The 26,795-nt window shown below is 41.7% G+C and overlaps 1 protein-coding gene across 4 annotated transcripts in view; it reads left to right on the plus strand.

Moving 5' to 3' along the window:
* KCNIP4 (potassium voltage-gated channel interacting protein 4) overlaps positions 1 to 21,336 on the plus strand; it is an 871,913-nt gene extending 850,577 nt beyond the window's left edge. For all 4 annotated transcript variants that reach the window (XM_077477713.1, XM_077477712.1, XM_077477711.1 and 1 more), the window contains exons 5-8: positions 9,174 to 9,281; positions 13,247 to 13,351; positions 15,172 to 15,234; positions 20,908 to 21,336. In XM_077477713.1, coding sequence (XP_077333839.1) covers positions 9,174 to 9,281; positions 13,247 to 13,351; positions 15,172 to 15,234; positions 20,908 to 20,955 — 324 coding nt within the window. In that variant the 3' untranslated portion in view covers positions 20,956 to 21,336. The remainder of the gene's footprint in view (positions 1 to 9,173; positions 9,282 to 13,246; positions 13,352 to 15,171; positions 15,235 to 20,907) is intronic.
* The last annotated feature ends 5,459 nt before the right edge of the window (positions 21,337 to 26,795 follow it).

The raw sequence follows: 26,795 nt of genomic DNA on the forward strand, positions 1-26,795 counted from the left end.
TAGGCCAACATTCCTTTTAGTCTTGAATAAAATAGGGAATGGCAAGAATGTTAAAGTGCTTCCACATCCCTTGTGCCCCCAAATATGTCTGGAGTCAGGAAGTTTCAACACTTTGCTGAAAACTAAAAAAGGATTTGGTGTCAGATATACTTAAGAACCAAATTTCTCAGTAACAAGCAGTACTCCAGCAATGTTAGTAAGAAAGGTCTAACGTGTTGACATTAGCCTGTGTATTATATAATATATATTATAGATTTACACTCCAGTAGTGTCACTGAAATGTTTGTGGTGTACACGTGTAGCGGTGATGGGCTCTTGGGTTCGGCATGCTAAAGGGTGTTATATGAAATAAGATATACTTAATGGGCTTAAGATATGATAAGGCAAGCAGTTCATTTTGAGGAATGTCCTAGATATGCAAAGCAGCTACCAAGCCTTTTTTGTAACGAATATCTTTCTTTTATAACCAAAAATGTGACACTTTTACCCATACCTTTTTCATTTTACTTTCAGAGATCTGAGAGAAAAGCTTGGTGCTGCTTGTGCATGATCTACAGGCTCTTCGTTTGTAATATATTTCGTGTTTATTGCATATTAAACAGGTTTGTTGCAGCAAATGATTCACATTAATCAGGTTTACATCCCTGCAGGAAGATGAGGGAAACATTTAGCAGCTGTTTGCCTAGTCTTTATGTCTTCATTGTCTGTGGAAATGGAAGATGATGTTTCATTCACTGATATGCATACAGAAAGCAAGTTCTCTATGTATTACAAGGATCAGGTCATTTTATTCGTAATTACGTCCCTGATGTTTTCAGCATTCTTCTTGTGTGCAGCATGTAGATGTAATAATCTGAGGCCACACTTAGCTTTCTATTGCGCCTTCAAACCATCTTTATTGCAACAAGTGGCAAAGACAGTCAGATTCTTTGCCTCTGACACATTTGTCCCTACTGAAACATATTACATCTGCAGCAGGGGAAAAGTGACAAGGCCTGGAGTTTGTCTAGTACCCAGAGGTGCTGTGCAGTGTTTGGGTCCTTTCAGAGGGATGATTCAGACTCTCAATTGCATTGGCATACATTTTGTTGTTCTATGGCTGCCACCATATGCCAGTTATTTCACCTCTACTGGCACCTGGGCTTTAGATTCAATTGAGATTTTGCTGATGTGTCATAGTGTATTACTTCACATTCATTATGGTGCAATGTTTCTTGCATTTTTGTGCATAGCAGTAAAGCAGCCCAACTTTAATGCTGTAGATCACAACATACATATATATGGTCCACAACTGTGCATTAGGATGCCATTAGGGTGCCAATCAGAATGAACAACACTACAATACACAGAGATAAAAAAGAATAGGACCCCTATTGAATATTTCTGGACTTCATGACTTTTTTTCTCACAAAATAGGTACAGGAACTCAGGAACCATAACAACTCAACAAACGCACACACACTCTGAACCGCATCATATAGTGAGTGTGGTCAAATTTCACCAACAGTGGAAGGGTCTTAAAAGGGCAATAAATACCAGTGCATTACATAGAAGGTGCAGAGTTTTGGGGAGGGGGGGGGGGTTACACCACAGAGTGCAGAGTTTAGGGGTTTGCTGCGTATATAATGCAGAGTTCAGGGGTGAACTGCATAGAGGGTGCAAAGTTCATGGGTGCACTACAGAGAGTGCAGAGTTCAGCCTTCTTCAACAGCTCCCATTCACATTTAAAATTTCACCCCTCTTCAGCTCTGATCTCTATATGCAGCTCCCTTTCTACTGCCTCCATCTTCTCCTTCGCTCCTTAAAAGCTCCACCATCTTCCACATGTCTTACTTGTGTTGCTGTATTAAGTTGAAGCACCCAGCCAGCTCTAGTACCTCCCTGCACCTCCCTCTCTCACTTGTGGGGAGATCATCCAGTGGGGGTGTTGGGATGGGGGTGGGGACAAGGCAGATGCACCCTGGGCACCTGCATCTCCCTTGACCCCATCCTGCACTCAGTGGGAGACACTCAGGAGATCACATCTGTGGGAGCCATTGGGAGACGAGCTGTCACTTGTCAACACATAAGCCGGACTTCTGTGTTTATAAGTGATAGTGGTGAGCAAGGGGAAGAGGGTTTCCCTGTTTCCCTCTAAAGATTTAATTCACTTTAACCAAAAAGTGCCTATGCACCTAAGAGATGACTGTAGGTAAAAACAATCTGTGTAGTTTAAGGTTAATTATTGCCCTTGCTGTAGGTGAAAGCCATTTATGCACCTCCCAGCCTGGCTGAAAAACTTGTACTAATGGTGATCCCCTTCCTGTCCAGTCCCATTGCTAGAATGTTGTAAAGATGCTCCCAGCTTTTAGTGCTCACACTATCACAGGTGTGAGCTATGGTTCCGACTTTAAGCTCAGCATTACTAAAATGGAGGATATAATGAACTTCACATGTATAGAGGTTTGAGAGCCTATTCCTGTAATGATGAAAGCGAGCAGTAATGGTTGGGAGCTTCTTAACAACGTCCTACCAAGTGGGCAGGACAGGAGGATACCATCTCTTGGAGTTGTTAACCAGGCATTTGAAGGTACATAACTGGCCTGCACCTATAGATGAGCATTATTTAATTTTGGTCAAAGCTGCACAGTTTGTTTTTACCTATAGGCAATTTTTTGGTAAAGGGAAACTAACCCTTTAATTCCAGACATGGCGACACAGCACAAAGTAAGGGAAAACTCAGAGACAGCAATAAAAATAATCTTTATATTATTGCTAGGTCCTTTTTAAGGCATGGAGTAGGTCTGGAGAGGAAGACCTCTTTTGTGTTTTCTGGGCAATATAAAAGGAGGACTATGTTAAAGGCTCATTCACACCATCGCATTGTGGTAGCACATGGTAAAAAGTGAGTTACTTCAACATGCAGTAAGGCACTATATGTGTATTGGATCATTGCAATGCCATTGATTTTGAATGGCACACCAATGTCCTGTACTGCACCATATTTTATCCCTTCAATATGTACTATAGCTTACTTAAATGAAAAGTGCTCTATGAATGGGGGAGGAGAACCATTCATCTACCTGTCTTTGACTCATATAGTTCTCTTCATTCATAATATAGCAGGGCAGAGGATTAAAACTATAACAGCCAGCAAGGCATTCTTCAAATTAAAGGAAGCCATGTACTACAAAAAAAAAAAAAAAATTACATAAGCTTAAGCTATAAAATTAGTGATTGTGTAGCACTACCTCTGCAAGCGCCGCTGGTAATATTTGGAACTCTGACATTCCAGGTTATACTCACACAAACGGGTAGCAACTCACAAGTTTTGTGACACTGAGTGGTGAAACTTTACATGAAGCAGGTTAGCAGAGCCAATGAGTATACAGTAATATCCCTAAGCAAGGATGACTCAGGAAAACAAAGAAATATAACAAGGTCTAACTTAACAGTGGCATAATGTAACCAATTGAAGTACAACTGGCTCTACAATAGACATGCAAGCACAAAATATAAAACGGTCTCTGGGTCGGCATGAACAATATCCTCCCCACCAAATATTGTGACAACTGACAGCCTCAATTTGGTACTAACAATATTAAGGCTATAGTGCTGGTGCACACTGGTGGCAATAAAGCTAAGCCTAGGCCACCACTGAACTTTGAATATTTGAATATAGCAACAATTTAATGACTGAGACCAAGAGGGAAAAAAGGGACCAATTCACAATTCTGCAAAAGTGATTCTTCTGCCGACTGACGTTAGGGCCCTTTAGTAATGCAGGTGCATTTGAAGGTGTTTGTTATATATATCCCCCACCCCCCAAAAAAGCCACGTTCTTTCCCAGTCTTTTTAATTGGGGCTTGCAAACAGTGCCATCAGTCAGCATGATGTAGAGGAGGGGCTACACACTGGCACAGAACTCTTCCAGGTGTCAGACAATAAATTGTCCCCATTGGATGGAAAGTATACATGTGACTGTATTTAATTTAGCTCTTCATTTTAAAGGAATTGCCTGTTTTCTGGTTTTCTTTAACAGTTTCTATAGACCGATGAGGCCTTTGCATTTTATTGCAGTACGCTTTTGAAAAATCCTTCACTTTTAAAGACGTGCTTTTTATAGAAATGAACATAACTGTATGTAAAACATAAAAAAAAAGCATAAAAACAAATGAACAATGCAGAGGCACAAGTAGGCTCTAGGCAAATAAACAATTATTATCATTCTGCAACAGCAAAATGTAACAAAACAATCTTTGGTTCAGTATACTTTAATTGGGAATAGAAAGTACATTGTATTCTTTGTTTTAAATTGTAAACATGTTCCCTTCTCATCAATATACAGTAAATATAAGATACATTGCCTTGCTGAGCCAGAGCCAAGAATTGGGAAATGTGTTTACTGGAATCGTGAATAATGTTTCGTTTTTCAGGTGAATCAATAAAGGATTTTTCTGATTTAAATGAATGTATCCAGTCTTCCCTGAAGCCATGTCAAAAATACCTTTTGAGAAAACTGTGGGAGAGCATAGTGCTGACACTCAGTTCAGGAGGGGGGAATTCCTCACCAGCCCATTCCCAGCACTGGTAATCACCCCCCTGGTGATAAGGGACGGCTGCATCTGGACTTTTAATCATAGAAAAATGTGAATAGGGACTAATTGGCCCCTACATGTGGCCTTATTTTGATATTTCTATTAAAAAGAAGGAAAAGCATGCTCAGAATTGCCAGAGACTCTGGCATACACCAGTTTAGCTTCTTAAAATTGGAAGCAGTTGCTTGCATACATGACGGGGGGTTATTTAAAGCGGAACTAAATCTCCCAATGAGGCAGAGATGTCAAAAACAAACCTGTGTAAAGTGTAAACTACACTGTATCTGAGCACCACAAACTGAAAATGCTATCTAATTAATTGTAATATTCAAAGCAAACTCACCCATGTCTTAATGCTTTACTTTGTTGAGAAGTCACTATGAAAAACATCCCCCCTAGCATTTCTAGCTGTGACCATCTTGAGTAAGGGCAGGTGATTCGAGTAGCCTTTACTTCCTGGAATCCATCTCTCTTTAGTTCAGGCACCCAGGCAGGAGGATGTGTTTACATGAGAAAGCGCCTCCTTCAGATACAGGAAAAAAAATCCCCATGAAGACTCCGGGGTTGTATGACATCATTTTGGCCTAGACCAGAAACCAGGAAGCAACTGAAGAAATGTAAAAAGGGCCAAAAATAGTCAATGTGCAAGTTTAGTTCTATTTTAATGGAGAACTCATGCACAGTGCCGGGACAAGGTCATCCAGCGCCCAGGGCAAAGATGCCAAACTGCGCCCCCCTTTCCCTTAGGTTTACGGTCAGGGAGCCCCCTACCCCTGCTATAAACCATTGCGCCAGGGGCAGCTTCCCCTCCTGCCCACCCCTTGTGTCGGCCCTGCTCATGCATGCAAATTAAGCTGGCCATAAATAGATCATATTTACTTTTTTGATCAGCCAGCTGGCTGATCAAAAAAAACAAAACTAATGGATTCCCCCATCCACACATTCATGGTGGATGAAGGAATCCTCCCCGCAGTGCCTTTGTATTCTGAGTTCTGACACTAGGGATTTCTTAGCAGTCATAATACACACATCATTAGATCGACTTCTCATGAACAAGAATGACCACAGATGGATCAAAATTGAAATTATTGATCATTGACACTTCGAACGCACCTTGCGGCCCCGGGTTCCTCCCAAAAAAAAAATAAAAAATTGAAATTAATTTGAATCTATTTATGACCAGCTTTACTCACTAAGGGGAGAAAATAGAATAGGATGGGAAAGGGTCTGGGGGTCCTAATAGATTACAGGCTCAGCAATAGCATGCAATGCCAGCTGCAGCAAGCAAGACTAACAGACTACTATCATACATTAAAATGGGGTATTTACTCAAGAGATAACACTATAATTCTACCACTTACAGAGTTTTGGTTCGGCCACATGTTGAGTATGCCCTCCAGTTTTGGTCACTAGTCCTCAGGAAGGTTTTTCTTTTACTGCAGAGAGTCCAGAGAAGGGCAGCAAAACTAATAAGTGGGCTGAAGGACCTCAGTGATGAGAAATGACTACAAACATTAAACTTATTTTCCCCGGAGAAGAGGCGTTTAAGAGTAGATAGGATTACAATATACAAATCTTTCAATGGTAGGAAGTGTGGAGAATAAGGCACTCTGGATAACAAGGAGACTCTAACAAACAGTACATGACTGGCTCTTTAGGTGTGATTAATGCACCATAGCAACACTTCAGAAGAGGGAAGCACACTCTATAGGAAAAACAGAGCAGAGAAGAAGGTGCTTCTAAGTGCAGTAAAAAACACTTTAATGACAAGGAAGAGTTAAAATCATTTAAAATATGGACGTGATTCCATCCAAGATGCAGGACCAGCATGAAATACAGGCAACCGGAAGAGACGTCAGAGTGGGTCTGACATTTTTCAGAGCATGCCCAGTCGCTCCTTCTTCAAACCAAGAAGGAGCCACTTCTCATTCATGGGCATGCTCCAAAACATGTCCTACCCTTTCTGACATCACTTCTGGTTGCCTGTTCTGATAGCACGGCTCTCCATTTTGGATCAGAGACACAGTGTGTCCCACCGCTGGTCAGCTGGAACTTCCACTTGCATCTATCTTTACTCCCAGGAGGTATCTCACTCGACATTATGGATTCATTGCTATGTTTGTTTTTCACTTCCATATTGTAAGTGTTTTTAACCCTTCCTTGTCATTAAAGTGTCTTTTACTGCACTTAGAAGCACCCTTTTCTCTGCTAAATCTTTCAATGATAACTGCAGAATAGTGAGAAAGCTGTAGGTCACTAAAGAAAACATGAGGCCACACAATGAAGTTGAATGAGAAGCGGCTCAATCTTAAACTACATAAGGGAATCTTTGCTCTTAGAGCAGTAAAGATGGGAATCTACCTTCCACAGTTGGTGACATCAGCAGGGAGTGTAGATAGATTTAAAAAACTATTAGATATGTTTCTGAGCAAACATAATATACGGAATATAAGAATTTGTGGGAAGATGAACACACACACAACCTCACCAACTATGAAACCTTCTATGTGCAGCAGCACCCCTAGCCCTTTGCCTCTCCGGGGACTCGCACGCCTGATTGGCTTTTGGCTGCTGTCTATCACAGCCAGTGAGCCAAACAGGAGTCTGAGGGAGTGGGGTTGAGCCACAGCTCTGTTTGTGAATGGGCACACAGAGCTGCAGCTCGGGAGCGTGCCTGCTTGGGTGCCCACAGAGCAAGCTGCTTTGCTGTGGGGGCACCCAGCAGGAATCCTGTGGGTGGAGGTCAGATGAGGGAGCAAGTGAGAACTGTAGTTGACCCATTAGATTAACTCCTGGATGTGCTCATTTTAGTGAGGACTTAAGCAAATTAATAAGGATTGGTGTGGCTTTCAGTGGTTCAGGCAGCAGAAATTGTATATACTGTCTACTTTTACAGGTATGGAGTCATTCAAAACTAACTACTATTGTAGCAGGGTTACTTTAAAGAAGACAGTACACATACGTTTACTTAATTGAAGATATTGATATATCTAACTTTTGCATTTAGCTTAGCATTATTTAGATTGCCAGGTCTTTCCAAAACCCCCACCACCCCCCAACACCCCCCCCCCCCCGCCCCCCACAATTGGAAGGACTTGGACTTGGGACTGGCATGCTGAATGTGGTAATACGTGTGCATAGCCAATTTGTACACATATACTAAAGTCAATATTTAGTAGACATGTGCACACTGAAATATGTTGTTTTGGAATTTCGTTTTCATCTGAAAAATACATTTATTTAGTTACTATCGAAATTAGTTTTTATTTATTTGGTTTCCTTAAAAAATGCATTCGTCCGAAAATCCAAAATAATTAAGGTCGAATCTGTCATTGTAGACTTATGGTGTCTGTCGAATGTTTTAAGAAGATTCAACGGAGCAGCTAAACTGCACGACGTCGCAATCATACATTTCCAGTCGAATGTTCTGCCTACAAGCTATAGTAGAATTCTAATGTTGTATGACACTAGTAATAATTATATTTATTAATTACTTATTATTACTAGTCAACCAACATTAGAATTCTTGTATAGCCTATGGGCGGAGCATTTGACCATAAATGTCCGCTCGCGGCGACTGCTTCGTCGAATCTTCATATCAAATCTTTTCTCTCTATGTCGAATAATCTCAGACTAATAGAGTTAGGTTAGGCACATTCGACCTTTTTTGCTATTGTCTCTATAATGTTGAATCTTTTCTCTCTACGTCGACTCTTTTCTCTCTATGTAGAATAATCTTGGACTAATAGAGTTAGGTTAGGCACATTCAACCTTTTTTACTATTGTCTCTATAATGTTGATTTTTTTATCTCTATGTTGAATCTTTTCTCTCTATGTAGAATAATCTTGGACTAATAGAGCTAAGGTTAGGCACATTCGACCACAGGTTCGATGGACGCATATCACTATTGTCAGCATCATGTCGAATCTCCTATCTATATCGAACTGTTGTCACAACGAAAACGATAATAAAGCATTTGTTTATGTCGGATCTTTCGGTTTTCGGATTCTGCACATTTGTTATCGTTTGTTAAAACGATAACGAAAATATCCGAAATTCGGATGAAAATGCATTCGGATGAAAATGAATGCACATGTCTAATATTTAGACAGGAGCCATTTAACCTACCATTGTGTCTTTGGAGTGTGGGAGGAGACCAGAGCACCCAGAGGAAATCCACACAAGAACAGGGAGAACATACAATCTGCATACCTAGTATAATGGATTGATGACTACCATAGCAGGCTGCATGCTCCTAAACTCAGGCATTAGGATAGTATAGCTGTAACATGGCTGTTATATGTCCCCCCACTGTAGAACATAATCCCTATGTTGCTATTTAAGATGCACATTAATCTGCAATAACATGTACATAAAGAAACCCAGGGAGGGTAAATTACAGAACTATAGAGCTTGTTAGGCGATGATTATAAACTCTCCCTGCTTGTAAGTGTCCATCAGTGACTACTGACTGTCCCCTGGATTCCCCGTCTGCATGAAAGGTACTTGAGAGGCCTTTGAAATACTGGTTGGTAACCACTGTGATATGATTTGCTCAACATACCATTAATTTAACGTTTCTTCTTGTAATGTAGGACTTTGTAATGGGACTTTCTACACTGCTACGAGGAACAATACAAGAAAAGCTTAACTGGGCTTTTAATTTATATGACATCAATAAAGATGGCTATATAACTAAAGAGGTAAGCACCGCTATGTCTGTATTTTATTAACTGACTATAAAGAGACAAATAAGAATTACACCACTTCTGTAATACAAATTAATCTGTTGCAGCATTCTGCTCTAATGATGAACAAGCCACATGTTTAGTGATGTTAACTCAGAAATGAATACATGAAATACAGCCTACCTGCCAGGGCTTCCGTTTTTACATCCAGGGATTGCTGTATTGGCCCAGCCCACATTAAAGTGTATGTAAACCCTAACTAGTAACATCTCTTATTTGAAGTTCAATGATAATAAAATTGTATCCCGCATGTCCCTTGTATAGTACTTACCCCCGTAACAGGAACTGCTGATGTTTTGGACCCCTGACTCCCAATGTCAATGACCATCCTAGTAATGCCACATCCTCTCACACACGAATGCTGGGGGGAAATCAGTTATTTGGGCAACACACAGTAAAACAATAACCAAAGAATGGAAAAGGAGTAATAAACACTATCAAATACATGGAAACAGTTACAAAATAATGTGTAAAGTAAATAACAAGCGGACCAGAGACTTTATGCCTTATCTCAACACTAAGAGAGGTCCTGACAAATGGGCAATGCAAAAATAGTGGTCCAACAGTTTATGGCAAACTCTTTTCCACTGACCAGTGCATTGGGCCCCTAACCTGGCACTGGAGCGCTCAAATGTGAGTCCTACAAACCCAGATGTAAGTTCATAAATGGTGTCCCAAGCAGCAATACTGTTACTTTAAATAGCGTGCAGAGGGTATGGCCAGTGGCATCTCACCGATACACAGCATAATGACTTGACTCCTCCCACTTTCCATCTGGGACTCAGTGATGTGATCTGCTACAACATCCTCTCCTTGACCAGGCAGTGACATCAGACTTAACAGTTGCATTCCCACAGACCAGTTAGCAACTCTGCCTCTCTGTGTTCCCGAAACTGCAACAAATCACCCAACCCCAAGCCTTCTGCACATTATTTGCTCCAAAGTGTCCTCCCAATAACTGCCGCAAGCCCAGGAACAGTCCTTTCAGTTATTTTTCTCCTCTTCAGGGCTTTGCTAGTGCTGGGATCTGTAGTTCCAAAACACTCTGTAGCACCAGGTACAGTCTTTATGGGGACTACATTTCCCACAAGTCCTTGCTCCTCTCAGCAGGCTTGGTCCTTTCCCATGCTGCACAGCAATAGCATTACTGCTTCTTCTGTTCTCCCTGGTGGTGGTTGCAGCTTTCCTCTACAATCTCTGTGGCTGCACACAGCCCTGGAAATGGTCAGTATTCACTGGCAAGCAAGGTAAGGGAGAACAGATACAGCATTGGCTGTGTGGGATGTATGAAATTGTCATTGACAGCCTTGACTGTGCAGCTGTAGACTAGAGGGTGACTCTGACCAGGGATAGACTCGTTTCCTGGGAAGGAGTCCAGCTGCAGTGCCACTTGTTGGTGACATCTGCTTGCAGCACAACCATGAAATATTCTTATTCTACACTATTCTACACTATTTCATTGTGTGGACTTACAGACTAATGAAAGCAACAGAAGCCTGAGAAGCGAGTGATCCAAGGACCCCCTCCAGGTTGCACAAAAAGGCTCCAGTCAAATGGGATCTTTTGGTTATAAAGAATATAAAGGTGTAAAGACCATTTTCATTACAGAACATTACTTTTTTTCCAGATGACATTTTGGAAATTAGGTGACAGCTAGATAAAAAAGATAAATATTCAGAACTGAAAAGTTGTTCTTAAAGTAGACCTATGGCTTCTCAATAAAAAATGATGTGCTGCAATATTTAATTATAAGTTTTTTCACACTTCCTTATTAGGATGTTAATATCAAAATCTGCTAATAATGAATTGAATGCCTTAACAGGAGGTCTGGAAGTTTCTTATCAACTCACTGTTGGTTAATAGTAAACATCTACAGAGGTTATCAATACTTCCCACTGAGTAAATTGGGATTAGCCCCTTGTAAAGCAGTAAAAGCTTTCCAGTTTTGTCAAACTGTGGACCTCAGAATAATTAAATGCATTAAGAATACATGGCGTGCAATAAAATCTCTTACACAGGGCAAATTGATATAGTAAAAACAATTTAGTCTTGATCTATACTGATAGCTACCCTCCATACATGCAAAAGACCTCTGCTTCAATTCACAGTTTTGAAAACGACATATTTTTCCTGAAAACAGGTATGATAAAGCTACTGTATTGCTAAATATATCTAAATGGTGGAGAAGATACTCATCAAGGTCACACATGACTAGGCTATCATATACAAGGGGTGGAATATATGTCTTCCACCTCCTGTAGGGCTTGCCTATCTGAGGTATATCATTTTAGTACCTCTGGAATGGCAATTGTATGCTGCCCAACAATATGTGGGTCACCAGATCATGGCAGGTGGTATACTCTAAATATTAATGCATTTAGAAAACTGTACCTGAGGGATTGGCAGCTGCATGATCATAAGGACTGTGACATCCCATCAGCCACTCCTCGGAACTTCTCATTGGTCAGATCATTTCTGCCAACACCCTTCTCAGGGACCATAAAAGAGAGACTGCATTAGCAGTCTGGAGCTCTCCTTTACCACCAAACAAAAAACATTAGCCAAGATTTATTTTCTGAGAGCCAACACTGATCCATCTGATGCTCATTGATTGGACTTTGCTGAACTCACAGAATCCAGGACTTTGTTAAGCATTTTTCACTCGTAAACCCTTTTTGTTTTTCTGTTATTATTATTATTGTCTCTCTTTCTTTTGTAATACCTTTTTTCTATATATAATTATTTACTTATAATATAAAATTCTCAAAATCATTAACATTATCTCTAATGCTCGATGTGACGTCCCCAAGCTCCCCGTCCAGCTGCTGACATGTTAGGGCAGTCGGCTTCTGGGTCTCGATCGCCGCCCACTTTCACTGGCCGGGCAGGGATGATGTCTCACGCTTCTGCAAGAGTTCAGTCAGATTCAAAATTGCCGAATTTGTATAGTGAGTTGCACATGGGTGGCTCACTGTACAAAGGGCAGACAGGCAGGTAATTAACTGACGAAGAAGAGATAAAACACGCACCCTTTGCATGTCTCTTCTTCATTAAAATGCCTGCATATTCGCCCATTTAGAATTTTGGCCTAAAGTTCCACTTTAAAGAATCCATGTCTCTTTGAATATCTCTGGATATTTTGATCTGTCGTGACAGTGTGAATTACAGACATTTATGATAAATTGTTATCATGAATGGTCAATATTACCGATAAAAACTCTGGTGGCAGTTTAGCAGGTTAATGGCAGGGTTAACTAAAGCTAGTGACAATCGTTCTCATTCTGGCGAAACCTAGTTTGTGGTCCCAGGAGCTGGAACATTTTTGTGCAGGGTAAGAGCGTCATTGTCGCAAATTGGTGACAGCGCGGTTTGAGTTTGACCACCTGTTTGTCACATAATGGTGAAAGTGGCCCGGGTCTGATGCCGTGTTCGTCACAAGCATATGAGACAAAAATTAAGGAAGACTTGGCTCAGTCAGGAAGGTAAAGAAGTTTTTTTTTCGGTTTACTCAAGGAGTCTTGTTCAGAATCTGATTTCTGCTTTTGCATAGGATAATAAAGAAATATAGATTTGTATATATATATATATATATATATATATATATATATATATATATATATATATAGTTATTATTATTTTTTTCTTTTAACTTTCCTAGAGTTTTGATTTTTGTTTAGTGTACTGAATATTGTACATTATATCTGATTGACTTCCATATCTGACCATTATGTATAATTCCTGGTGCCCTTAGCAACCAGTCAGCTTATTAAAAAAAAATAGTTAACCTACATAAGAACCATGGCAAATTAAGTCTGGTTTCTTGCTATCTGTACAACAACAACAAAAAACCTGCATCTTCTGAATTGAGTCATATCAAGATTACAGAATGTGAAATAATTTTAAAAAATCTGTATTAACAGGAAATGCTTGACATCATGAAGGCAATTTATGACATGATGGGCAAATGTACTTATCCCCTTGTTAGGGAAGATGCTCCAAAACAACATGTGGAGAATTTCTTCCAGGTAAGGGCATCCTTAAAATGACTACCAAAGAGTAAAATATCAGTACTACTTAAATGAGAGTATGTTTGCAATAGATAATAGTGAATGCGCCCTTTGGGTGGGGAGCATATGTAGCAAAGAAAGGGTGGAAGAAAGAGAGGGAGAAAGCAAGCAAGAAAGGAAGTGTGAGAAACCGGAGAAAGGTTGGGCAAAGGAGAAGAATGAAGGGTGAAAAAAGGAATTGAAAGGAGAACAATAGAAATTAAGGGAAAAAAGAGAGGAAGAATGATAAAGAGAAATAAGGTACAGGAAAGAAAGTGGAGGCAAGAAAGAGAGAAAAAGAAAGGAAGGAAGAAAGGGAAAGAGGAAGACAGGAAGGGAGGGAAAAAGGACGAAAGGAAGGAAGAGAAAGGAAGAAATTGACTGAGAGAAAGATGAAGAAACAAAAAGAAAGGAGAGAAAGAGGAAGAAGAGAAGAGCAAAAAAAAGAGAAAGAAAGGAAGGGCAAAAAAGGAAGAAAGAGGAAAAGGGAAGAAAGGAAAGAAAAAAAATAAGAAAGAAAGACATAGAAACAGAAAAAAAAGAGAGAGAAAGAAGAAAAGGAAAGGGTGAGAAACAGGAAAACATAAATGGCAGGAAAACAGGAATGGAGTGAAAGAACTAGAAAGTGGAAGAGGGGAAGGGAGAATGAAAGTAAGACGAAGAATGGAAGAGCAAAAAAGAGGAAGAAAGGAAGGTAGAAAAAAAGGAAGAAAGCAAGAGCAACAAACAGAATGAAATGACGAGCAAAAAGCAAAGGAAGCAAAAGAATTAGTTCCTTTTTCTTGCCTTTCTTCTTTCTTTGACAAGAAATATGAAGGGGAGAAAAAGGAGAAATAGGAAGAAAGGAAGGGGGAGAAAAGGGAAGTGGAAAAAAAGAGGGAAAAAAAGGATGAGTGAGAAAGAGGAAGAAAGATGGAAGTTAGAAAAAGTTAGAAAAAAGAAAGGAGGGAAAAAGGATGGTCAAGATTGATAAAAAAGTAGGGGCAAAGGAAGGGTAACAAAGAAGAAGAAATAACAGGCAATAAATAGGAAGAAATGAAAGTCAAGAAAGAGGAAGAAATGAAGGTGAGAAAGAGGAAGAAAATAAAGGCAAGAAAGGAGGAAGAAAAGCAAGAGTGAGAAATAGGAAAAAGTAACTGAGAGTAAAAAATAAGGTCAAGAAAGAGGAATAACAGGAAGGGCAAGAAAGAGGAAGAAAGTAAGGATGGGAAGCAAGAAGAATTGAAGAGCAAGAAGGAGAGGAAGGGCAAGAATGAGGAAAAAGTGCAAGAGTAAGGGAAGTGGAGCAAGAGAAACAAATTAAAGAGAAAAAATAGGAAGAAAGGAAAGGAGAGAAAAAGAAAGGGAAAGAAAGAAGGAAAAAAATGACAAACCAGAAAGAAGAAGAAAAAGGACAAAGAAAAAAAGAAGAGAAAGGGGATGGGGCAAGATAAAAAAGGATGGGGAAGTGAGAAAGAAAGGAGAGAAGAAAAAAAGGAAAGAAAGGGGAAGACGCAAAGGGAGAAAAAGGAAGCATGTAAGGAAGAGAAAATAAAGAAAGAAAGGAAAAGTAAAAAGGAAGAAAGGACGGGCTAGAAATAGAAAACCATGTACAGGAGATAGGGAAAATAAAAAAGATGAGATAGAGAAAGCAAAAAAAGAAGGGCAATAGAGAAAGAAAAAATGAAGGTAAGAGATAGTAAGAAATAAAGGGAGGGATTAGGGAAAGAAGCAGAAATAAGGAAGGAAGTATACATTTTTGTAAACCTTTTATTGGATTTACTGTATTTGTAATTTACTAATCTATGTTCATTTTGCAGAAAATGGATATAAATAAAGATGGAGTAGTTACTATAGATGAATTCATAGAAAGCTGCCAAAAAGTAAGTAACTTAAATGAAACTATTACAACAGCTGGACCACCTATAAAAACTACTGTCACACTTAAGAGTCTGTGAGTTAGATACTGCACACTGCTTCTCATCACATGATCACTGTCAGTTATCCTTTGACAAAAAATGTTAGTGAACAACGTCATGGACTGTTCCATCCTGTAATAAAAAGACCCACAGAAAAACATTTTATTTAAAAAAAATCGTTGGCCTTAGGCCACGTACACACGGGCGGACTGTCTGGCCAACTAAGTCCGTCAGACAATCCGACGGACAGTCCGTCATACTTTGGAATGAACGGACTTGCCCACACACGGCACTTGTTGAGCGGACTAATACGGCGGACTAAGTCCGCCATACTATCCGCCCTACTTTTGAAATGAACGGACTCGCCCACACACGCGGAGGAAAGTCCGCTCATTTCGAGCGCGTCTCCAGGTAGGCGGGTCCCGCGAAGGAGACGTCGCTGACCCCGCCGCCTGGTATGGACTTAAAGGGGAACCCCAACGCCGAAAAAAATCGGCGTGGGGGTCCCCCCCAAGTCCACAACAGACCCTTGTCCGAGCACGCTACCCGGCCGGCCAGCAAAGGGGGACGAGCGAGCGCCCCCCCTCCTGAGCCGTACCAGGCCGCGTGCCCTCAACATGGGGGGTGCCTTGGGGAAGGGGGGGCCGCGCGGCCCCCCACCCCAAAGCACCTTGTCCCCATGTTGATGAGGACAAGGGCCTCTTCCCGACAACCCTGGCCGTTGGTTGTCGGGGTCTGCGGGCGGGGGGCTTATCGGAATCCGGGAGCCCCCTTTAATAAGGGGGCCCCCGGATACCGGCCCCCCACCCTATGTGAATGAGTATGGGGTACAATGTACCCCTACCCATTCACCTGTAAAATAAAAGTACCAAAAAAAAACACAACACACGAGATAAAATACTTTATTGCACAGCTCCGGGGGTCTTCTCGCCGGACTCCTCCGCTATCTTCTTGTAGCTCTTTTGCTAGCGGAGGAGTCCGGCTTTCTTCCTCGCCGCCGGCCTCTTCTCCCGACTTCGGGGGTCTTGTCCCCCTCTTCGGTTCTTCTGCCGGGCCACCGCGCCTTCTTATAGCTCTTTTACAGGCGGTGGCCCGGTCTTCTGTCGCCGCCGCCCATTCTTCTTCTTCTTCTTCTTCTTCTCCAGGAGATGTTGACACGACGCTCTCTCCGGCCGGAATGCCAGGGCCGCGCTCCGCGGCCACTTATATAGGGACAATGGGGCGGTGTCACATGGCTTTATGTCACATGGGTTGGTCACATGGTGACCCCGCCCCCTTACGATGTCATAGTCCCCATGTGACATCAACCCATGTGACCAACCCATGTGACATAAAGCCATGTGACACCGCCCCATTGTCCCTATATAAGTGGCCGCGGAGCGCGGCCCTGGCATTCCGGCCGGAGAGAGCGTCGTGTCAACATCTCCTGGGGCAGAAGAAGAAGAAGAAGAACGGGCGGCGGCGGCGGCGGCGACAGCGACAGAAGACTGGGCCACTGCCTGTAAAAGAGCTATACGAAGGCGCGGTGGCCCAGCAGAAGAACCGAAGAGGGGGACAAGACCCCCGAAGTCGGGAGAAGAGGCCGGCGGCGAGGAAGAAAGCCGGACTCCTCCGCTAGCTAAAGAGCTACAAGAAGATAGCGGAGGAGTCCGGTGAGAAGACCCCCGAAGACAGAAGACCCCCGGAGCTGTGCAATAAAGTATTTTATCTCGTGTGTTGTGTTTTTTTTTGGTACTTTTATTTTACAGGTGAATGGGTAGGGGTACATTGTACCCCATACTCATTCACATAGGGTGGGGGGCCGGTATCCGGGGGCCCCCTTATTAAAGGGGGCTCCCGGATTCCGATAAGCCCCCCGCCCGCAGACCCCGACAACCAACGGCCAGGGTTGTCGGGAAGAGGCCCCTGTCCTCATCAACATGGGGACAAGGTGCTTTGGGGTGGGGGGGCCGCGCGGCCCCCCCCTTCCCCAAGGCACCCCCCATGTTGAGGGCACGCGGCCTGGTACGGCTCAGGAGGGGGGCGCTCGCTCGCCCCCCTTTCCTGGCCGGCCGGGTAGCGTGCTCGGACAAGGGTCTGTTGTGGACTTGGGGGGACCCCCCACGCAGATTTTTTTCGGCGTTGGGGTTCCCCTTTAAGTCCATACCAGGCGGCGGGGTCAGCGACGTCTCCGTCGCGGGCCCCGCCTACCTGAATACCCGCTCGAAATGAGCGGACTTTTCTCCGGGCGGGAAAAGTCCGCTCATTTCAAAAGTAGGGCGGACTGGCACACACACGGGCGGATTGTCCGCCGAAATGCGAGTCCAGCGGACAGTCTTTCCAACATTCCGAAAGACTTAGTCCGCCAGACTGTCCGCTGAAATGTGTTTCAGCGGACTAAGTTGGACAGACAGTCCGCCCGTGTGTACGCGGCCTTAGAATTTGAAAAAGGGATTGATGGTTTGCTGATGTGCTGGTAACTTAGGAACAAATAACAGAATAAAATAACTCAGAACAAAGTGGGTTGTTTATAGAATAAAGGCAGAAAATACCTTCTCAGCTACTAATTTAAAATGATTTAATAAATGCTAAATTTAAAGAGGAATATTTCAGGATACCAATAACATTGTGTGTTGATTCTGATGAAAAAAGTATGCTAAATGGCAAAACATCAATAAAAAATTTTGAAACTTAATGTAGTGCAAAAGAAAAAGCCGTCATTTTTAGAATTGGATTGTGAATTCAATATCAATAAAATGTGTGCAAGTCTGTGTGAGCTTATAAAACATCAAACACGAAGTTAACTTGCTGAGAGCCCAGGTTACAATGCAATGTGCTTCAAAGCAAAAGCAAGCTGCGAGATCTCATACACCGAACTTCATTTTTAAGGGACCACATAAGAAAAAGAAATAAGCCCTCTGACATGTTATTAGATGTGGTCATAGTGTTCTTGGAAACCTTTAAAGAACTTAAGATAGAAACTGTGACTCACTGTTGCTTACTAGTCTGCATTTTTCCACACATCACTGAAATGTAAAATGTAAAATGTTTACTAAAATAGCATTGCGATGAAAATGCAATGGACCTCATTTATCAAAGTGTCTAAAAGATGATTTATGTGGTTTTGTTGGACAGCCATATGAGTGTATTTTACCAGCCCAAAAATGTTTATTTCTGTTTAGCTGTTCTTTTACTTTATTTATATTTGCCACTTTGCATAACAGAAAACCTGATCTAGCTACAAAGCATCCTATGTGAGCTGCTTTCTAATTGGGCGGAGGTCATTATACCGATTCATTGTCCAATAGACAGCCTGGTGACACAGGATGCTGTAAAGCTCGTACTGGTAACAGTGGCGTCATCTTAATAGCTGTACAGTGAGAATATCAGTAAACATGTGCGATTCGGTTCGTAACGAATGGATTTTCTGACAAATTTGTTAGTATTCATACATTCAGATGAATTTGAACATCTGAATAGCTGAAAGAACCAATATACAAAAATTACGAATAAGCAAAAGAACGAACACGTGAAAATACGAACTTACGAACAGACAAACTTGCAAATATACGAAACTCCGAAAAAGTAAAAGAAAGAAAATATATAACAAATGATTTACATTTTGTATTTTCAATCCTTTGTCTGTTTATAATTTCGTATGTTCATATTTTCATTCATGTGTTCATAATTTCGTTTCTTCGTCTGTTTGTAATTTCATTTCTTTGTGTTCTCGAATCGTTCTTTTGAATGGACAGTGTAAGAGTATCTTAATATGTATGTTCGTAATTTTGTATGTTCGTAATTTCGTGTTCTCGAATCATTCTTTTGAATGGGCATTGTATTCTTGAGTGATGTATCTTACTTAATATCTTTAGCCAATCAGTGTTACCTTCTGTGGCTGAGCCACACTGCATTCCTGAATCTTTTTAGATTCAGTTGAGGTCTCGTGACTGAGGCAGTGGACTGGAGTAAGTACAGGGCTTATTACAAGAGCAAGCATAGGATTATTATTCTTTATTTCCTACAAAAGTACGAATCAACGGAAATGGCAATCTCACAAAAGTAACAATTACTAAATTACGAGTAGTTTACTGTATAAATGAATATGAAAACTTGCGTCTTACGAAATTACGAATCGTTACGAATCAACGGAAACGCAAAGATACAAAACAAAATTTTTTGTTGTGCACATGTCTACAGAGCGGTTTAAAACACAAGACTGGCTGATCAGAATTACAAATCCATTGGCACATTGGACTGTTGACATAAATGTAATTCAGCAGTGTATTTAGCTGTTGGTCTGGACATCAGCTTTGAGGCAGCATTTAGAGTTCAGGCATGTTCCAGAAAGTGAAACATGGGTGTTTCTCTTTTTTTACCCTAGCTGAACCCCTGAAATAAGTTTCAGGCCTTGGGAAGCCCCTACTAAAATCAATTCATTGGGAGTAAATGGGAAAATGCCCCTTACATTAGTGGACAGGTGAAGGAATTCAAACCTTACAGTGGTGGTACAATGACACCCTTACAGATAGCTAAACATTTAATTGGTGTCATGTTCATGGCTTTAGATCTATGTAGGAACCATAAATAAGATGTTTGTCAGCCACAGCTCAAGGAGCCCTAGCAAACTCTGGCAACACTTTGGATGAGGATGGCTGTTATAGACCCCACCCTGTCCACCTTTAGGAGATCCTTGAAAACTTATTTATTCAGGGAAGCCTATCCCACACCCACCTAACAACTGTCCCCGAGCCACCCCCATCAAATCATTCTCTGCAGCTATTACCTTTTGTACCACCACCCCTCCCTTTAGAATGTAAGCTCTATGAGCAGGGCCCTCCTGTACCTTTTGTATTGAATTGTACTGTAATTGTGCTGTCCCCACCCTATACATTGTAAAGCACTGCGTAAACAGTTGACGCTATATAAATCGTGTATTATAATAATAATAATAATAATAATAATATAGACAAATAATTGTGGTCACAGAAAATGGAAACCTTACTGGAAAACAAAAAACAAAACAAAAACAGGGTGTTACCAGGTTAAAAAGGCACAGATGACAATAAAAAAGCAAACTTTGTCAGAAGTTCTAACCTTGCATCCCCAATGGAGAAATTTTCAATCACTTCCTGTCCTGGCAGGAAGTGGGCCAGGGCTACATACAGCAATGAAAACCTGATACAAGTTCTAACCCTCCTTTGCTCTATCCCAGGGGTCTCCAAACTTTCTAAGCAAGGGTCCAGTTTACTGTCCTTCAGGCTTTGGGGGGAGTCTGGCTGTGGCCAGTGAGATCAGGAAATGCTTGGACACCAGTGCAATATGAGGAATAGTGCCCCATTGATGGTGTCAGTAGGTGCAATGAGACCCTATTATTGGTGTCAGTTGGTGGAATGGTGCCCCACGGGCCAGATAAAGAAAAGCAAAGGGCCACACCCGGCCCCCTGCAGTTTGGAGATCACTACTCTATCCAATACTATGTAATACATTTTGGAGGAGTTGGCCAGAGCTCATATTGGTGAAGATGATAAAGCCAAAGCCTACTGGACCACGTAAAGTGGTTATTTAAACTGCTAAATTCATGTACCTTATTGACTGAAGATGCTATTTACAATAAGCCAAAATTCAGTATTAAATGTTTATATTCTCTCTTTCCAGGATGAAAACATCATGTGCTCCATGCAACTGTTTGAGAACGTGATCTAGCACAAAGCGCAAACTCTAAAGAACAGACATTTTAACTATTTTGGATAATAATTTGAAGCTGCGATTTCCATGGTATCATCAATAGACTGTTCAGCTTCATACAAAGTCATATCTTATGCAAAGTAGCTTTTATATGATGCCTTTCAGAATAATCAGGTTCCATAGTGTTCAAGATTTATTTTCATGCTTTATATGTTCAACAATTTAAAGGTATTGTTTGACATTCTGCTCTTCTTGGGTTACAGTCTTAGGCCAATCAATGTCAGCATTTTCTTATTCCATTGTTACTTATTGTTCATATGCTTATTTAGTTCTTATTGGTAGATTTTATTTATTTTGGTTATGAAATTAAAATATAGGTCTCTCTATCCATGACAATTATTCTATTTCTTGTTTCTTTAATGCTCAGATACTTGATGTACATTCTTCATTTGCTTAAGGGCCGGTTCACACTGTGGGCGATGCGAGGCGACACGACTCGCCTCGCCTCGATCTGACAAGTCGCCCCCGTTCTGTACAATGGAACCGTTCTGAGAGGAGCGACTCGAGTCGCTCCGACTCAGAAAAAAGGTTCCTGTACTACTTTCGGGCGACCTCGGGGCGACTTGCATTGACTTCTATACAGAAGTCATCTGCAAGTTGCCGCTGAGGTCGCGGCAGGTCGCGGCGAGGCAAGTCGGTGTCGCCTCGCATCGCCTGCAGTGTGAACCGGCCCTTACTATCCTAATAACCTTTATAACTGCTTTTCTCTTATGGTATTTAATTTTATATTTACCATACATTCACTACAGGTGAATCTTTCTAGCACACATGTTTCAAATTAGTGATGGAGTCACCTGCTGTTAATGTTTGGTGCTTTATAAACATGCCCCTATTGTATTATATACTTTATTAGGTACACCTTGCTAGTACCGGGTTGGACCCCCTTTTGCCTTCAGAACTGTCTTAATTTTTAATGACAGATTCAGCAAGGCATTGGAAACATTCCTTAGAGATTTTGGTCTGTATTGACATGATAGCATAACGCAGTTGCTGCAGATTTGTTGGCTGCACATCCATGATGCAAATCTCCCATTCCACCACATCTCAAAGGTGCTCTATTGAATTGTGATTGTGGTGAGTGTGGAGGCCATTGGAGTACAGAGACCTCATTATCATGTTCAAGAAACCAGCAGTGAGATGATTTGAGCTTTGTGACATGGTGCATTATCCTGCTGGAAGGAGCCATCAGAAGATGAGAGTACACTGTACTCATAAAGGGATGGACATGGTCAGCAACAATACTCAGGTAGGCCGTGGCATTTAAATGATGTTCAGTTGGTACTAAGGGGCCCAAAGTGTGCCAAGAATATATCCCCCACACCATTACACCACCATCACCAGCCTGAACTGCTGATACAAGTTAGGATGGATCCAAGCTTTCATGTTTACACCAAATTCTGATCCTACCATCTGAATGTTGCAGCTGAAATCAAGACTCCTCAGACCAGGCAACATTTTTCCAATCTTGTCCAATTTTGGTGAGCCTGTGTGAATTGTAGCCTCAGTTTCCTGTTCTTATCTGACAGGAGTGGCACCCGGTGTGGTCTTCTGCTGCTGTAGCCAATCTGCTTCAAGGTTTGATGTGCTGTGCATTCAGAGTTGGTATTCTGCATACCTTGGTTGTAAGGAGTGGTTATTTGCGTTACTGTTGCCTTTTTTTTCATCTCAAACCAGTCTGCCCATTCTCCTCTGACCTCTGACTTTAACCACTTGCTACCCATGCCAATTCTGACACTTCGCTCCTACATGTAAAAATCCCAATTTTTTGCTAGAAAATTACTCAGAACCCCCAAACATTATTTATGAGGTTTTTTTTTTAGCAGAGACCCTAGGGAATAAAATGGTGGTCATTGCAGTTTTTTTTTTATCTTGCACGGTATTTGCTCAGTAATTTTTCAAATGTTTCATGCATTAAAAAATAACAAAGCCGAAAAGTTAGCCCATTTTTTTGCATAATGTGAAAGATGATGTTATGCCGCATAAATAGATACGTAACATGTCACACTTTGAAATTGAATTGCGGAATGGTGACAAACTTCGGTACTTAAAAATCCCCATAGGCGACGCTTTAACATTTTTTACAAGTTACCTGTTTAGAGTTACAGAGGAAGTATGTGGTTTGAGCATCGTTTACATATGTGGGTGCGACCTATGTAAGGTTTCACTTCTGTATTATTTTTTTTTCTATATTGACACTTTATTTTTAGTTTTTTTTTTGGTAACTGTTATTCCTATTACAAGGAATGTAAACATCCCTTGTAATAGGAATATTGCGTGACAGGTCCTCTTGTAGCGAGATCTGGGGTCAGTAAGTCCCCACATCCCACCTCTAGGTTGGGAAGTCCAAAAAAAAAACGATCCTGGCTTCCCAGCTGAGGAACCAACAGGCACCTACAACAATGCCACGTTCAAAGTCACTTGGTCTTGCTTCCCCATTCTGATGCTTGGTTTGAACTTCAACAAGTCATCTTCACCACATCTAGATGACTAAATGCATTGAACTTCTGCCATGTGATTGACCGATTAGCAATTTGTGTTACCATGAGTAAATTACTGAACTGATAGAGCCCATCTAGCTGTTGCTGACAGTCATGCCTCTCCAAGTCTGAGGCCAGGTTCACACCAATGCGGATTGGATGCGGGTTTCCCTGCATCGAATACGCATAGGAGGAGAATGTGACTGGCTCTCTATTTCAGGGCCAAATTCAGGCATAGATCTGGCCCTGATTCGTCCCTGAAATGGGAAACAGGGATGCACAGCGCTCCTGTGCGATCTGCAGCCGGTTCCAGTGTGAACCCGGCCTTAATTCTGTAGTATAGGAAATTGATGTCCAGACAGATTCAGGTATTTGCCGCTAGTTGCTTTTTTTTTTTTTTACAAATAACAAGGTGTTTTATTGAGAAGAGTAAGGCAGTTTACAGAGTATACATCGTCAAGGTTGTAAGCAATACAGGTTCATCCAATTGGATTTAGACAGGTGTTACAATTACACACTATTTAGTAGCATGCAATAGTACAATACATGAATCGAGATGATAAACATATGAACATAGCGTATTTAGTGGCTGGATCCGCTGGTGGGAGGGCGCTCAGGCCCGATGTTGTAGTGGGGGAGGAAAGAAGAGGAAGAAAAAAAAATAGTAAAAGAAAAGCAGTGAAGGCAGGCAGAGACTGAAACAAAAATAGCAGTATAGCTGTCAGGCATTGCAGGTTGCGGCATTGCCCAACCAGGTGTGCCATATCTTGCCATATTTTGCTGGGCAGCCTCTGTGGATATAGATCTCTTTTTTATAAGGAAGGACCTTGTTAATTGCAGCTATCCATTCCTGAAGTGACGGGGGCATAGCCTGAAGCCATTTTCTCGCTATAAGCAAGCTGGCAGTAAAAAGCGACTCTTTGAGAAATATCTTATGGAATTTATCCGAATCTGGATCTGGGAATATCCCCAATAAACATTGTTTAGGGCATAACGTCAGGGGAGATCCCATCTCATCATGGATGAACTTCACTACATGAGTCCAGTAGTTCTGTATTGCAGGACAGGACCATAGAATATGAAAAAAAGTGCTGGATGGACTGTTGCATCTAGGGCATAAGGGACTGTAGTCAGGTTTATATTTGACCAGCCAGGTCGGAGTCAAGTATGATCTATGCAAGATATAGAGTTGCGTAAGGCGGTCAGACTTAGTCAAGACCTTCTTACAGGCGTCCAGTGCTTCCTTCCATTCGTCATCCTTCAGCCCGCCCACATCTCCAGCCCACCGATCCCTCAGTTTGTATGCAAGAGTCAAGGTGGATGGGCAGAGGAGGGAGTTGTAGAATGCTGAAATTAGTTTTGCAGGAATCTTGTCCCGTTATGATACATATTATGTCCAAATTTTCTATATTAGGGGGGGCATTATGGAACTGTGTCTGAAGGGCATGGCGGAGCTGGAGGTAACGAAAGTGCATGTAATTAGGGAGAGTGAAGTCATCTTTAAGTTGCTGGAATGATTTCAGTACAGCTCCCTGGTAGACATCTGATAAATACCTCACTCCCCGGTTAAGCCATAATATATGGTCAGGTATAGTCAATAGTTTTCGTAAGCCGGGGTTGTCCCATAGGGGTGTGTGAAATTTCAGTCTATGTCTCACCACCTCCCAGATTTTGCAGTAATGATATAGCAGTCCTGTTCAGTTCCCCAGTGGCCCTGGTATCAGTAGAATCTTTGAGAATAATTTGAAAGGGGTGAGTAAGTCCGGGGGCATGGGGGGAGCATATCAATGCAAGGTAGCGATTTTTATCATGTTTGTCTAAGTGGAAGAAGTGGGAAATTTGTGCTGCCAAATAGTAGAGATTAAAGTCAGGAAGAGCCGGGCCCCCCAGCTCGGTAGGGTTCTTTAACGTTTTCCAGGACAATTTATGCCGAGCTGTACCCCAAACAAAGGAGTTAAAGAGAGCTTTGATGGCTTTAAACAGTCTGAGGGCCAAATAGGCTGGAGCGTGCCAAAGAGCAGACAGAAATCTGGGGAGGAGGACCATTTTAATTAGGTTAATCCTGCCTATCACACTAAGGGGTAGTTTGGCCCATGTCTGAGTTTTGGCTTTCAGGTTTGCTATCAGGGGTTCTATGTTAAGTTTAACAAAGCCTTCTAGTGAGCGAGTTATGGTAATTCCAAGATATTTCATAGAGCTAACTCCAAGGAGTGGGGAGGAGGCCTGAAGCGCAGTGGGGGTGTCCACATCTATGGGGAGGATCTGGGATTTGTCCCAATTAATTCTCAAGCATGAGTAATTACCAAAGGTTTGAATGGTCTCAAGGGCTATCTGTAGGGATGGGCCTGTATCAGCTAAGTATAGCAGCATGTTGTCTATATATAGACTGACTTTCTCTTCTAAATCTCCACATTGCAGACCCCTGAATGTCTGGGTTTGTTCTAAGGGCGGAGGCGAGAGGGTTACCACAGCAAGGGCGTATAGTAATTGGGACAGAGGACACCCCTGGCGTGTACCCCTTGAGAGAGGAAAGGGGTCAGATATTCTCCCGTTAACCAAGATCCTGGCACAGGGGTCCCGATACAAGCGACAGATCCACTTAATAAAACGGGGTCCGAATCCAAATCGAGTCAGGCATTCCCATAAGTATAAAGAAAAAGAAGAGAACTGCGCAATCCCTAATACTTCTATTAGGATGTAAACCACTCTACCTTAAAGAAGTGTATCTTGTGATCTATTATTCTAACACACCAAACTAATGACTAAATAAACCATAAGGCATTACTTATAACTAAATACAGTAAACATATATATTGCCCCTCATAGGTTATGAACCAAAAGGAAAAAATTTACAATTCTAAGTCAGCGATTCAAAAACAAGAAACATATAAAGTAGAATCAAACAGTACTGAAAATGTATGCGATAACATAAAGTCCATTAAAAGTCCAACTGGAGAAACACCCTGTGTAGAAGGGATCTATTCAATCGTAAAACTTTTCAATCAACGTGAAGTAAAACCAGGTGCACCTCCACCAGACAAGTAATAATAGCCCCTTACCAGACGTCCCGGTAGGGAGCGCTTAATCACAAAATGGGTCTGAAGATGGATCAAACTTGAGCCCTCCAAATGGAACACTTTTACGTAGGGCAGGTTAGGAGATACGCCAGTCATAAACCATCCAGCAGGGGAAAACGCTGTTTGAAGCGGGACTCAGATGTGTAGCATTGTAGGATCAAGGAAGGTTCACCATAGGGAGGAAAAAATGCTCCAAATAGTGTAAAATCATTTATTAAAACAAAAATATAAAACAAGAGATGCA

This window comes from Lithobates pipiens, unplaced genomic scaffold (genome assembly GCF_037356315.1).
Source record: "Lithobates pipiens isolate NorthernLeopardFrog02 unplaced genomic scaffold, aLitPip1_a1.2 Scaffold_13, whole genome shotgun sequence".
In the NCBI taxonomy this organism is placed as follows: domain Eukaryota; kingdom Metazoa; phylum Chordata; class Amphibia; order Anura; family Ranidae; genus Lithobates; species Lithobates pipiens.